At 41.9% G+C, this 14933-nt stretch overlaps 1 protein-coding gene across 1 annotated transcript in view; it reads left to right on the top strand.

Moving 5' to 3' along the window:
- The window catches only part of TOX3 (TOX high mobility group box family member 3), a 70620-nt gene extending 56702 nt beyond the window's left edge, over window positions 1–13918 (top strand). The window contains exons 4-7 of the mRNA XM_083370203.1: window positions 7642–7911; window positions 9874–10101; window positions 10793–10873; window positions 11898–13918. Of these exons, the coding sequence (XP_083226329.1) occupies window positions 7642–7911; window positions 9874–10101; window positions 10793–10873; window positions 11898–12626 (1308 nt within the window). The 3' untranslated portion in view covers window positions 12627–13918. The remainder of the gene's footprint in view (window positions 1–7641; window positions 7912–9873; window positions 10102–10792; window positions 10874–11897) is intronic.
- Window positions 13919–14933: the final 1015 nt, after the last annotated feature.

Raw genomic sequence — 14933 nt, 5'->3', positions numbered from 1 at the left:
CTGATGATGTTACCTCGCTTGGCAATCAAACCTCTGCAAGGGAAACAACCAAGGAACCCACCCTCCTCCTTTCTCCTCCTCTCCTCTCCTCTTTCTCCTCCTCCTCTTTCTCCTCTCCTCCTCATCTTCTTCTCCTCCGCTTTCCTCTTTCTCCTCCTCCTCTTTCTCCTCTCCTCCTCTTCTTCTTCTCCTCCGCTTTCCTCTTTCTCCTCCTCCTCTTTCTCCTCTTCTCTCCTGCTCTTTCTTCTCCTCCTCCTCCTCCTCTTTTTCCTCTCCTCCTCCTCCGCTTTCCTCTTTCTCCTGCTCTTTCTTCCTCTCCTCCTCCTCCTTCTCTTCTCTCCTCCTCCTCTTCTTCTCCTCTTTCCTCTTTCTCCTCTTCCTCCTCTTCTTCTTCTCCTCCTCCTCCTCTTTCTCCTCTCCTCCTCTTCTCCTACTCCTCTTCTCTCCTGCTCTTTCTTCTCCTCCTCCTCCTCCTTCTCTTCTCTCCTCCTCCTCTTCTTCTCTTTCCTCTTTCTCCTCCTCCTCCTCTTCTCTCCTCCTCTTCTCCTCTTCTCTCCTCCTCTTCTTCTCCTCCTCCTCCTCCTTCTTCTCCTCCTCTTTCCTCTTTCTCCTATTCCTCTTCTCTCCTGCTCTTTCTTCTCTTCCTTCTCCTTCCCTCCTCCTCCTCCTCCTCCTCCTCCTCCTCCCATTCTCCTCCTTTTCCATTTCACAAGCCCCGTCTTCTTCTGGCATTGATGATGTTACATAGTTTGGTAATGAAACATCGGCAAGGAAGACCGCCAAGCTCAGAGAGCATCAGAAACCCCAGAGTCTAACCCAGAGCTCCAAATATTCTCTACTCTCGGTAATCTTAAGAAAAATGGTCCCCTAAAAATAACCAGATTTTCTACCGAGTTCCTTTGCCTCTTTAAGATTAATATCATCCCGAATATTAAATTTATATTTCAAAGCCGTGTTGATACATGCCTGTCATTATTTATTTAAAACAGGCACTTTATTAAAGTGATAAATATTTATTAATAATAATATTCCTTTATTTAAATTGTATATTTTATGAATGATCTTTCCTTGGAGCCCCCTTTTTTATTACTGCAATAAAAAAAACATAAAAGAGGCATTTTAACTATGAAATTTTATTTCATGGACAATTGGGTTTGCTGTATCTGAGAGAACTAACTATGGGGGCATAAAATAATTATGATATTAATCTACATTCGTACAGTGGCTGCATGCAGCAGTGCTCGGCTTCTCAAATTTTTATTACATCTTGGTTGTCAGGTTGTTAAATCGGTATTGATAGTTAAGTCACAGGCTTTAAAGATACTACAGATATAGTTTCAATATTGGATGAGACATATTGAAACTGGAATAATCCTTGAAATCTGAAGGTGACATCTATAAGCAACAGAGTCCATGCGGACATTTCTCTCCCTGTTCTAATAAAGATAAATATTGCTTTTAAAGAAAATTAAAAAAAGAAGCCTAGTATGTTACACAGAGGAAAAATCTGTATTACCAGAAATATTATTGGATTCCCTGTGTATCCATTCTGACAAAATAAAAGCAATGAATGGCTACCAATGGAATTAAGATGGTAGGGAGAGTAATCTAAAGAACTATAGAATGTTAGGCAACTGATGGTTGCCAAACCCATTCTGGTGCTCACAACATGTTCTCATGTCAGCCCAAATGTATGAATCCAGTTTACTTGCTGTTTATATACCATTCAATCCAACAGTCCCTATAGCATAGGGGTCCCCAACCCCCCAGGCCGTGGACCAGTACCGGTCCGTGGCATGCCAGCAACCGTTCTACACAAACAAGCGAAGCCCCTCCGTGGGATGCAGGTAGCACCCAAAACCACACATTCTCTGGTCTGTGGAAAAACCTTTTCTCCACGGAACTGGTCCCTGGTGCCCAAAAGGTTGGGGACCTCTGCTGTAGCAGATCCCTAAATGAAATAAATGACAACTTTCATGCAGGGTGCCAGAAAGAAAAGAGCAGAGAACTAACCAAAGAGAGAAGCAACCTAGAAGTAAGGAGAAATTTCCTGACAGTTAGAACAATCAATCAGTGGAACAGCTTGCCTCCAGATGTTGTGGGTCCCCCATCACTGGAGGTTTTTAAGAAAGGATTGGACAACCATTTGTCTGAAGCGGTATAGGATCTCCTGCTTGAGCAAGGGGTTGGACTAGAAGACCTCCAAGAGCCTTTTCATTATTCTGTTATCTCAAGCTTCTAGGAGAAGTGTTCTAGTCATCAATAATCTATAGCAATCTATAGCAACAATCTATAGCACTTAGACTTATATACCGCTTCACAGTGCTTTACAGCCCTCTCTCTAAGCGGTTTACAGAGTCAGCCTGTTGCCCCCAACAATCTGGGTCTTCATTTGACTGACCTCGGAAGGATGGAAGGCTGAGTCAACCTTGAGCCAGTCAGGATTGAACTCCTGAACCTATCTATGCATGAAAAACCAGGGGTTGGTGGATTTCTAAAAAAGTAACAGCATGGGAACCAATCTAATTTCTGGAGAAACATTGTTCTAAAGAAGGTCTCAGTTACCTAGAAGCTTCATTCCTATGGTCCCTGAAGATAACATATTTTAAGAAAAAATGGCTGCCAAGAGTCCACCATCCTGATCTTTATGAGCAGGCAGAAGCTACTGAGAGAAGTCAGTCTCGTGGACATCCAGGTCTAAGTCCTGTTGAGTTGTTCTCCAAGAACATAACTTTTTATATACCTCATGGAATCCTGGGTGTTTTTGGAAACATCACTATTATGGGCAGTTTTCTAGCCACGGATTGTTCTCTTAATTGGATTTATGGCTTGACCCGTTGAGATGTCCAGCAGAATGTCACCTTGAAGAAATGTCATGAAATTTTCAAGCGTCAATGGAGAAGAAATGAAATGTACTTGGGCAAAAGCTATGATTAATACACTGTGTCTCCAGATTTATTCTGATTACTGCCTGACATGTTCACCTACAAACTTGAATATAAAATCGCCAGAGGCGTTAGTAAAAAAATAGGTTATGCCAAGGTTCACCCATGTTTCCCTCAGGGCGTTGAGTTGACTAGCTACCTAACACTACTTTTACCAGCTTCTCTTAGATTTGCTGCCAGAAGACAATCAGAATAATAAATAATGCTTTACATTCCATTAGTAAGTTTAGATGGCTGTATTTTAAGTGCAAGTAAGCAGTTTTATTGTCAAACTCCGCGGTCCCCCACCCGCACCCAATTATTAAAGATGGCTGTCAATAGAGTAACAATTTCCTACTTCTTTCAAGAAAAGATTAATAAGACAGCTCACCATGCATTGTCTTACCTTCCATGACCAGCCTCTGTCCTTTTTTGTTGGTAAAGAGAGGGACAATTTTTCATATTGCTGATTAGTTTATGATTATGGACAGGAAAGACAGAAGCATTTATCTTCATTTAAATGCATTCTGTTAGGTTGAGATTTCCTTTCCCTGAAAGAGAGAGAGAGAGAGAGAGAGAGAGAGAGAGAGAGAGAGAGAGAGAGAGAGAGAGAGAGAGAGAGAGAAAAGGCATACAGGATCATTAGCATTGGCATTTTAATAATATGGTAATACAAAATATCAACATTCTTAAATGAATTACTGGAGGGAAAAATTGAATAAAGTACCATTTGTGTTCAGAAAAGCACCCAGGGCACATAACACAATATGGAAAAAAAATATGTATACATCTAGACATAAGCAGATGGAAACCCGTTAGCAAACACCATCTCAAGTCATTACCAACTAAAGCACCGTTGACTGTCGGTGATCACCTGAAAAATTATTTTAATTTGCAAAGGATGACCCATTCTACCAAGCTGTTCTTTGAGCTCTGTAGGGTTCTATTTTATTTTATTATTTTTTTAAAAAAAATCTCTTCTCCTCCCCCCCACCTTTTAAACATCTCTCTATAATCTTCCCAACCCGCTGAGTAGCACTGACATCAGTAGTACATCAATTTCAGAAAGTGGATTATTTTTACTAGACAGCTATTGTGACATATTGGGTCAGTCATAAATGAAAGATATTCATGCAAGCATGCAATACTTGTAATGAAGTCTCACTCTGACCTTCTGTATGATTGATTCTGTAATTTAGTTTTCTCAGGCACTGCCTGAAATGAAATGAAATCATGTTGAACAAGTTTTGAATACCCACAGTGCACCAGGAGAAGAAAAATCTGTAGCCCTAGAGGCTTGGGAGAGAGCGGCTGAACAATTTATCTCCATGCTATTATAGCCTTTGCCAACATTCAAGATTTCTCTCTCTCTCTCTCTCTCTCTTTCTCTCTCTCTCTCTTTTCTTATTTGGCTTAAATACTTAATTCTGCAGGTAGCTGTAAATGGGAAAATAAAATGCTGTTCAGATTTAAAATGACAGCACAGGAGTACGTGCAAGGGACTGATAAAATATCTTGAATAGAACTGACCTTTTATGTTGCCGAAAGTTACTGAGGGATTCATCCTAATAATTACCATATAGATTATTTTTTATTTCTTTTCTGCAATGAAACATTTCAGGGAACAGCGGTGCTGATTGAATGAAAATTGAACTTGTTAGCATTCTCTCAGCTTAGCCTGTTGTATATAAGAGAAGGTTAGCTTTGATGAATTTTGAAATTCTTTTTCAGATATCTAAGAAACAAGATGGGGAAATAATTGCCTTTTTTTGCAGCCCACATTTTATTTTTCTTCTTTTTTTCTTTTATTAAAAATAAATTACCTCAGGTTTTACAAATATATATATATATATCATTCCTGTAGTATGGATGTTGGTGGGTGTAAAGTTTTTCTTCTATGAAAATGTGAGGTTTTGGAACATTTTAAAAAATATTGCCGTGCTTTGGGGACCTAGTCTTACTTAGATGAAATTAGGTATTATGAGATAGTGACTATGGGAGGATAATCTGGTATGCTTTTCTACGAAACTTATTTTATGCTGCTTTTATTTATTAAAGAAGAATCAAATTCACTAAGAAGAAGAATTTTTGACCAAGCTAAGCCATCTAAAGATTGGAAAACCGTTTGTCTGAAATGGTATAGGGTCTCTTGCATGAACAGGGGTTGGACTAGATGGCCTTTGAGACCCCCTCCAACTATGTCATTCTGTTATCTACTCCATGGAAGCTCACCAGATGCCTAAGTGTTAGCTTAATTAGTTAAACATCACCCGGGAAGATTTTATCTTCTGTTTACCGTGATTTACAAATCATGATTATCATCTTATTCTTTCAAGAATCAGTGATGGATTATATAAAAATAATTAAATAAAACCATGGTTTACATCACTGAAATTCTTGTTAACCCATGTAGGTTAAGAAACACCAGAAGGTTCTTTGAAGCGTCTTTCAGCTTAATCTTTATATGTTGGTCTGTTGATCTTAATTTTAACTGTGTTATGGCACAAAAGAAATGAGTCATTGTTGATGATTGTTTTTTATTCTTATAAATAACTTTTTTTTTTCAAAGTAAGAAATGAAGACAACTTGAAGTTTTATGGAAACAACACCCACAAGCTAAACTTGTATTGGTTTCCAAATTCTTACTCTTTTTTCTAAAAAGGCAAATTTAGAATGTTCTTTAGGTTATTGCAAACCTGGATAGGCATAATTTCAGCTTACTTCCTTTAGAAATTGTATGCTTCCAATTTTTTTAAATGTTTGTTTTAATACATAGCTTCTTTTTAATATAAACTTTATGATCCGGATACGGATAAGATGAATAAGTGTGGTTCTAATTAGGACAATGTTACATTAGTGTTGTTTAATATATTACAACTAAAATGTTTTATTTTAGGCTCCATTAATATGTTTAGTGATTGGAACAATTTATTAAAAGAAGCCTTTGTTATTTCGAACATGTTGTCAACATTGTTGCTATCATATTGTCGTTGTTTAGGGAGGAAAATTATGGAACACAATTTTCTAGCCTAAGTGTGCAACATTTACTCGTCCCCAGATCAAGTCACTTTCCAAGAAGGAGTTGATAGAGCCAAGACCAAAACACCCCCCCCCCAAAAAAAACCCCCTAGCCTTCATTTACTTCTTATATTTTTCCATCTAACTAACATTAACTGTCTTAACCTGGATTGTCTCATGGATTTAATAAATTTCCTCTGCTCTAGTGTGAAAAAGGATCGTGAAGAATCTGAGGATGGCTTATTCTAAATCTTGCTGGCAGACAAATCTAAAATATAGTGATAGCAAATTAACAAGATAGATGTTTCTTCCCAAACAGAGGCAGGCTCTAATTGCAGCCTTTTGCAAACAGTCACAGCAGGAGTTGCTGGAGAGAAAAGAGGGATCCCTCTCAATCCATTTGAAGTTAGTTTCTCTGCAGATTCGGGAATGCTACTTACCTGATTCCAACAAGTAGCATATTTCTGGACTGTTAAATAGTATTGATTTTTAAAAATCGTTTATAAGAGCCCTGGTGGCGCAGCGGTTAGAATGCAGTATTGCAAGCAAACTCTGGCTGCAGTCTGGAGTTTGATCCTGACAGGGCTCAAGGTTGACTCAGCCTTCCATCCTTCTGAGGTCAGTAAAATGAGGACCCAGATTTTTTTTTTTAAATTTTAATTCCATTTATATCCCGCCCTTCTCCGAAGACTCAGGGCGGCTTACAAGCTTAGCAGTAGCCTTCATTCTATGTATATGCCTGCTTATTAGGGCTTTCACACACACCCCAAGCGGCATTATTACTAAGTCAGCTTAATTGCCCCCAACAATCTGGGTCCTCATTTTACCTACCTGGGAAGGATGGAAGGCTAAGTCAACCTTGAGCCTGGTGGGACTCGAACCTGCACTAATTGCAGGCAGCTGGTGTTACTTAAGGAGGCATTAGCCCACTGCTCCACCAAGGCTCTTTGTTGTTGGGGGCAACAGGCTGACTTGGTAAATCTCCCAGGGAAGCCTGTAAAGTACTGTGTTGCTATTTCTCAGCCAAATTCAAGAAGCCAAGGAAAAAAAGCATCCATCTACTGAATAGCATAACCCCTCTCAAGAGTACATACTCTACTTAGGGCTTGGAAGAAAAGCGAAATCTGTAAGGCCCAATTAAAGGACAGCAGGCTTTGGGCTACTCAGGATATGGAGGTGATACTATTCCAGAGACCAAGAGCTACAACATAGAAGGCTCATCTGCTGGGACCTATCAGATGACGCTTTCAATGAGGGGACCTGGAGCATGCCTACTGTTGGATGGTCCTTCATATAGCCAGACCCCAGATCACAACCAACATCTTGACTTGCACCCAGAAGCTTCCTGATAACCAGTGCAAGTCATCCAGCAACTGTTAACTTTGACATACTTAAGTGCTCCCACCACTTCCACATTGCTTCATTATAGTCTTCAAGGGCAGCCCCTTGCAGAGGGCAACATTCCAGAGAGCTAAGTTGTTTGCATAGTGTGTCCAAAGTAGGCCTGGTCCTTTTTGCCCAAATCAACTCTGGGTTTGATTTATTCAATGTTCCATCACTTTGTTTTCTTGGGTCTCCATGGTTTCTCAAATGTTCTCCAACACCAATGTTCAAAAGTGTCAATACTCTTCCTAATCCTGACTCTTTAAAGCTCAAAATCCTATTAATAAATAGCCCTTCTATTCTTTCTGTGTTTCAGGATCATACCCATACAGAAATGCCTCAGTATCGCCAGGACCATCCTTTGATTATGAGATCTGTTGTCCACATGACGGAAGCGACTCGTTCTGGAATTATGACTCCTAACCAGCTTACTACTATTAACCAGTCCCAGCTAAGTGCTCAACTGGGATTAAATCTAGGGAATACCAACTTGCCACACACTTCTCCTTCCCCTCCTGCAAGCAAATCAGCAACTCCTTCACCATCCAGTTCTATCAATGAAGAAGATGTGGATGACCCCAACAGAGTAAGTTACACCACATGCTAATCAATCAGTCAGTCAGTCAGTCAGTCAATCAATCAATCAATCCGAAGCACTTTCTGCATAAATTTTGGTGGTTTTCGTCCCAGAAGATTTCAGAATCCTTGCCCAAAATAACAGATTTTCAGATAATTTAGGAGGAGTTACCTATTAGTGAATATGATAACTAACCTAAGGCCTGTAAATGTTCTATTGCAGGGGTGTCAAACTCAATTTCATTGAGGGCCGCATCAGCACTGCGGTTGCCCTCGGGGCCGGGTGGGTATGGCCAGGGTAGGTGTGGCCTACTGGGTGGGCGTGGCTAGAGTGTGTATGGCCTACTGGGTGGGCGTGGCCAGCTCTACATCGTTCGCATCAAGGGTGCCTACGGGGGCCTGGGCAGCAGTGGGACAGATCTCAGGGTCTCTGGCAGAAGGACGGTCTCTGGGCCAGGGCCAAGGCAGTGGGGGCCGTTCCCTCACTGTTTCCAGGATGGCTTCGCGGGCCACATGAAACCACTTCGCGGGCCAGATCCGGCCCCCGGGCCTTGTGTTTGACATGTCTGTTCTATTGCAATACAATGCAAAAGAAACAAGGTAGTAGTTAGTTGGCTGTTGTTGTCGTTTGTAAAAACAAGAGTTAAATATACAAATGTTTACCCAGCTTTATCGCATAGATGCTTATTGGAGATCCTTTGTTACTGTTTTTCAAAACAAGGAGGTTACCAGCATAAGGGTCATCATGAATAGATTCCTGCTTTAGAAATGCAGTCCCCTTGTTTGTCATCTTTGGCTGCAGTGCTTTTGACATTTTTCACATGCCACCTTGTTGGGTATTTGTGCTTTTAAAAAAAAAAACCCTGATGCATTTCTTTCTAAAACGCAGCCTTCACCTTTTCATGAGTGTGCTCTCCAGTTTGCTTTCATCTTTGAGATTAAATGTTCACCCCAAAAGAGAGATGACAGGTGGAGAAATAACATCTGAACTCGCAGCCATCTGTTTTGAAAACAAATAGCAGGATTTTATACGTGTGTGTTTCTAGCACAGCATCTTATTTTTCTTTGGCTTTCTTTTCCCCTGGGGTGGGGGAAACCTTTCCCATTATTTAACCTTAAGCCAGAGGGTTATGGCAAAACATATGTAGAGATTGGTAGGCCGGTTCCTGATGCAAACCAGGAAAATTTGCACAGGTAGAAAGTGTGGATCTATCAAGTGGCGTTTTTACCAGAATTCTGCCTGCAAGCTACATAGGGGAGCTTCAGAGAGAGAGAATCACAGGAGCTGAGAAAGGATTGAAAAATAACTCTACTCATTGCTGTTTTGACCTGGAAGAATTAACAAAGACATTATCAACGGCGCGAACAAAAGGGCTGGGGGAAAAAAGTACGAAGGCTTGTTTCCCCTTCTTTTCACACAGAGTGTGTCTTATTTCTCAGATGTTACTGGGGTCCATTGGGCACCCAAGAAAGTTTTCCTGCTTACGGTGATCTAGCTGTAGAATTTAATGTGGTAAGCTGGTCCAGAGTCACCTTGTGGTGAGATGGGTGGCAAACAAATTTGAATGAATGAATGAATGAATTTTATTTATTTTATTGTTTAATTCCATTTATATCCCGCCCTTCTCTGAAGACTCAGGGCGGCTTACAAGCTTAGCAGTACCCTTCATTCTATGTATATGCCTGCTCATTAGGGCTTTCACACACACCCCAAGTGGCATTATTACAAAGTCAGCTTAATTGCCCCCAACAATCTGGGTCCTCATTTTACCTACCTCGGAAGGATGGAAGGCTGAGTCAACCTTGAGCCTGGTGGGACTCAAACCTGCACTAATTGCAGGCAGCTGGTGTTACTTAAGGAGGCCTTAGCACACTGCTCCACCAAGGCTCGGCCTTGATCCACCGGAGTCTTTTTATCCCGTCTGGCTGCGGAAAGGCCAAGGCTGATGACTTCCCTGGTTTCTGCTCTTAGGCTGCTGGAGAAAAGCGAGCTGCCCCAGATCCTGGTAAGAAGCCCAAAACCCCAAAGAAAAAGAAAAAGAAAGATCCGAACGAACCCCAGAAGCCGGTCTCTGCCTACGCCCTCTTCTTCAGGGACACGCAAGCAGCAATCAAAGGCCAGAATCCCAACGCAACCTTTGGAGAGGTTTCAAAAATCGTGGCCTCCATGTGGGACGGCTTAGGAGAAGAGCAGAAACAGGTGAGCGGAGGGCGGGGGGGGGGGTGAAGCGGCTTTGGGAGTTTGGAGGGAAAGGTGCCAAAGATTGCAATCCATCTAATTAAACGGCGGGGTGGTGGTGGTGGTCTTTTTTTTGGGGGGGGGCTTCGTTAATGAGGAAGAGAGCACAGATGGGGACCTGATCAGGCTGCCTGTCGTCTCGTCTGAGAAACTCTGATTTAAAGATCTACCCAGCGGTCTTGAATTGGCGGTGGTAGGATTTTAATGAACCAGGGGGTGAGGGGATTAGACGGGCTTTTTTCACCAATGGGAAGTTTGCGGATTATGGGGCGATTGTGTGCTCCTTGCAGGTGCATGGGTGTGCGCACACGTGCACACACAAACATAGAAACAGGCACACAGGCTTGTATAAAATATGAATTTACTTAAAAAGTGTTTTGTTCTTTTCTATCTCACAACATGACTTATTTTATTTTACATAGTTAGAGTTGACCATATTAGCAATTGTCCTACTACTATTTTTTCCTCCTCCTCCTCCTCCTCCTCCTCCTCCCTACTTCTTCCTCTTCCTCCTCCTCTTCTTCTCCTCCTCTTCCTCCTCCTCCTCCTCCTCCCCTCCCAAATAACAGCCCTTCTTCAAGCAAGAACTGCTCTATGTTGTGAAGCTTCTGGTCACAAAGGTGTGATATTAAAACTGTGCCACTTTTAACAGGTATATAAAAGGAAAACAGAAGCTGCCAAGAAGGAGTATCTCAAAGCCCTTGCAGCCTACAGAGCTAGTTTGGTGTCAAAGGTGAGCTTAACGCTGATTTCAGTTCAGTGTACAGGAGCAGTTTTCTATGCAGATTTATTTATTTATTTATTTTATTTATTAAATTTGTATACCACCCTTCTCCCTTTTTCAATCACCTTGTTAAAACAAGTAGCCATCTCATTGATTGAGGTGTGTAATGGGGTCCCTGTTCCTTCTAAAATTACCTGCAAATGCAGAACTAAACCTGTGGGAAAAGGCGGGGCAAGCTGAACAATTAAGAACTTTTTAACTAAAAAGTTTCATGTAGCATTTGAATAAGTCTTCCTTTCTTTTCTCTTTTTTTTCCTCTTTTTTATATATTTTATATTAATAGTGTTTGTAGTTATCCTATATGAGCTAGAGAGAGATAGATTTTAGAGTTTATGGTTGTTAGCATATGGATGTTTATGATTGTTTTTTTTGTTTTTTATACCTTGTACTTAGCTCTGGGAAGTCGGGGGGGGGGAGGGGAGGGGGGGGAGGGGTAGGGAGGGAGGGATAGGGGAGGGGTAGGGGGGATTGTTAAAGATAAAATGTATGATAAAACTTTTCAATAAAAAAAGAACTTTTTAAAAGTACAATATAATAGGTCCATGTATAGTTTCTTCAACAAATAAGATCAAGGAAGTGTCAGGTAAAGCACTGCAACAGAATATCCTCCCCCCCCCCCTTTTTTAACGGCCCTGTAATTCCTTGCCATTGGGGTGGAGTTGAGGATGACCAAATGGAGCTGAGAGTTTCCTGGTTGGATGCCCTTCCTGACGCCTACACGGTGTTCACAGCAGACAATTATTGCACTCAGAGAGAGAGAAAAAATATCTGATGCTACGTAGGATCAAACTCACAGCCTCGCAGATTGGGAGGCCAGACCTCTCCCACTAGGCCACCACACCACTCCATCACAGAACATACTAAGATAAGATGAAATACATGAATATTGAGGCCAAAGCTGCCTTCACTGCATAAATAGCCCTAACCCAGACGAGTAGACTTATTGTTGTTGCCTTCTCTTTTTGACTCACAGGCTGCTGCCGAGTCAGCTGAAGCCCAGACGATCCGGTCCGTCCAGCAGACTCTGGCCTCTACAAATTTGTCCTCTTCCTTGCTCCTGAACACCCCTCTTTCGCAACACCCAGCGGTCGTCCCCTCCCCACAGACTCTCCCGCAGTCTCTGCCCAGGGCCATCGCCCCCAAACCTTTAACCATGCGATTGCCCGGGAGCCCCATCGTTGCCCCCACCTCGGCTGCCCCCAGCGGGCCTACAAACATGTCCCCCTCGCTGACCAGTGCCATGACGACCAGCTTGGCCGCCACGCCGGCTTCGGGCCCCTCCCAAGTCAGCCCTTCTTTGCAAAGCCAGCAACACCAGCTGCAGCAGCTGCAGCAGCTGCAGCTGCAGCAAATGCACCACCAACAGCTGCACCAGCAACAGCTGCACCAGCAGATCCAGCAGCAGATGCAGCAGCAGCATTTCCAGCACCACATGCAGCAGCAGATGCAGCAGCAGCTGCAACAGATCCAGCTGCAGCAGTTGCACCAGCAGCAGTTGCACCAGATGCACCAGCAGCAGCAGCAGCAGCAGCAGCAGCAGCATCCACCGCAGCCCTCCCCCCAGCAACTTTCCCCGGTTTCCTCGCAGATCACCTCCCCAATCGCGGCCATCGGCAGCCCACCCCCCGCCAGCCAGCCCCACCCCTCCCAAATGCAAGGCCAGACGCAGACTCCGCTCTTATCGCAGGCCGGCATTTTCTGAAGAGGCGCAAAGTCGGCCATGCTTTGCATCGCGGAGGAAGCCAAGCGGTGAATCAGGCGGACACGGCGCGTTGCTGATGAGGAGTTATGCAGGAACGCATAACACATCAAGAGACTTCTAAGCTGTCTATTAGATAGGCAATAAAGAACTACAGTGTAGCTGGGTATAATCCTTTAGCTGAATTATAAATATTTGTTTTCCAGGGTTCCTTTCCCTTCCCCCTTCTCTTCCCGTCCCCCTTCCTTCTCTTTCTTTCCCCCTTCCCTTCCTCCTTTCCAATTCCTTTCCTTTTCTCCTTCCCTTCCTCTTCCCTTTTTCCCTTCCCCCTTCCCTCTCCCCTTCTCTTCCTTTCCTCATCCCCATCCCCCTGTCCCCGTCCTCCTTCCCTTCCCCCATCCCTTCCTTTGCTGTCCCTTTCTTTTCTCTTTTGTTTATTAGGCAAATAAGCTGTGCTCTTTTTTTCCACTTTTTTTTTAATGTGGCCCATTTTTTTTTTAATTTATTCCAAGCTTTACTAAAAAAATATGCGAACTGAATATAGTCTTAAACGCCTGGTTCAAGAAGACTGACAAAATAAAAATGGCCTTTTTACAATTTTCCGATTAAAACTGTTCCTTCCTGCAAAATTCGGGCGATGTACTGCACACCAGTTAAGTTTCGGAATTAATTTGAACCCACGAAGCTCTTAAAAGCACAGTTGTAACGACCTGTAAAATGTTGATTGGATTTCATACCATCATGCTTCTATGACATGAGTAGCTGAGGGTGGTTTTCTGTCATGGATAATAATGATGTAAAAGAAACATCACAGACTTTTGCCAAAGCTCTTTTTTTTCCCTTTTTAATAATGTCTTCTGAAGTTTATCAACATCAAACGCCATCTTCTTGTTTTATTACCACGTTGTTCCAAATTCTCCAATAGTTTGGAATAAAACGCACACTTTTTCAGTTCTGCTCATACCCACCCATTATAAAAAAAAACTGAATAGTCTATTCTGTGTTTGGGTGAACTTTCAGATTTAATACACTGTATTTTTTAAAAAAAGGAAATGCACTTAAATAAACTGTTATTACAAAAAAAAAGTAAGAAGAAAAAAATGTGAGTTTTTCAAATATGTAATATTGGTAGATTATTTAAAGGGGATTGCCACATCTGAATAATCAGTGTAAATATTTTCTTTAAAAGGTTGTAAGTTTTCAGATCATGTGTTGTAAAGTTTTCATAAATGAGGCTTTAATGTAAACACTGGTAACATGAATGATTTAATTGCGGCATTGCTTATTGTGTTTTTATGCTGTTTTATACTTTTCATGAGTTACGATAGCAGCAATTAAGTTGTTTATATTTTGCTTATCTAAAACAAATGCTTTTATCTTGCTATAGAATAAACACATTTCAGGAAGGAAAAAAAAACAACAACCAACAACAACAACCAGCGTTACAAAATTGTAACTAGTGCTGAATATGGAATATAAATGGAACATTTTATGGGCCCATCTGGTGGCAACTGTGGCAAACAGAAGGTTGCAATCCCACGACTTTGTAGTTCTTGACTTACGACCACAGTGAAACCCAAAATAACCAGCAATTATTGTCACTGTGGAATACACAGTCATATTCTAATAATACACAGAAGAGTTGGCTCATTCAGGCAACATTGCAAAATAATTTCCCCCCAAATCATGAGAAAGTGGCATCTGACAGGGCTTAGGTTTGAAGGCATCTTTACCTATTTGGTCACTAAATGCATTTTTTTCCTTATATGCCAACAAAACAAGAACAGCAATATCTATATTGCAATTAGGATGGTGCTCGGTGGCAGACATTGTTTTGCCTAGATCTGCCTCTGTGTATTTAGTTCAGAATCCTTTCATTTTGCTGTTTTATCTAGGTTGACCTTAAAAATTATATCGCCTGTACTATGAGAAAGGAAATCAGGAGCCCTCTTGTACTCACTGTTTTACATCTTTCCCCCCCCTCCCCTCCTCTTTTTTCTCCATACAAGGAAAACAGTTTGACCACTATCCCCAGTTGTCTTGCATGATTAATTACAGCATCTGTCCTGTCAGAAGCTATAATGAAGAGATCTTGATAAAAATTGCAAATTACCACTGGCAACCATCTTAAACTGCTTACGATAAAATGAAAATGAAAAACAGCAAGTCGGGAACCTGAGCAGAATCCTAATCTTGAGGAAAATAACATCGGATAGATGCAGCGTCCAGGGCTCTCGTACGGGAGTCGTATAAACAGGATCAAAATGAAATTCGCAAAGTTAGCGGCTTTTCAAGCTGCTATCCCTCGGG

Source organism: Vipera ursinii, assembly GCF_947247035.1.
Source record: "Vipera ursinii genome assembly, chromosome: 10".
Classification (NCBI taxonomy): Eukaryota; Metazoa; Chordata; class Lepidosauria; order Squamata; family Viperidae; genus Vipera; species Vipera ursinii.
The sequence above is the reverse complement of the archived record's forward strand: the minus strand, read 5'-3'. Positions and strand labels throughout refer to the sequence as shown.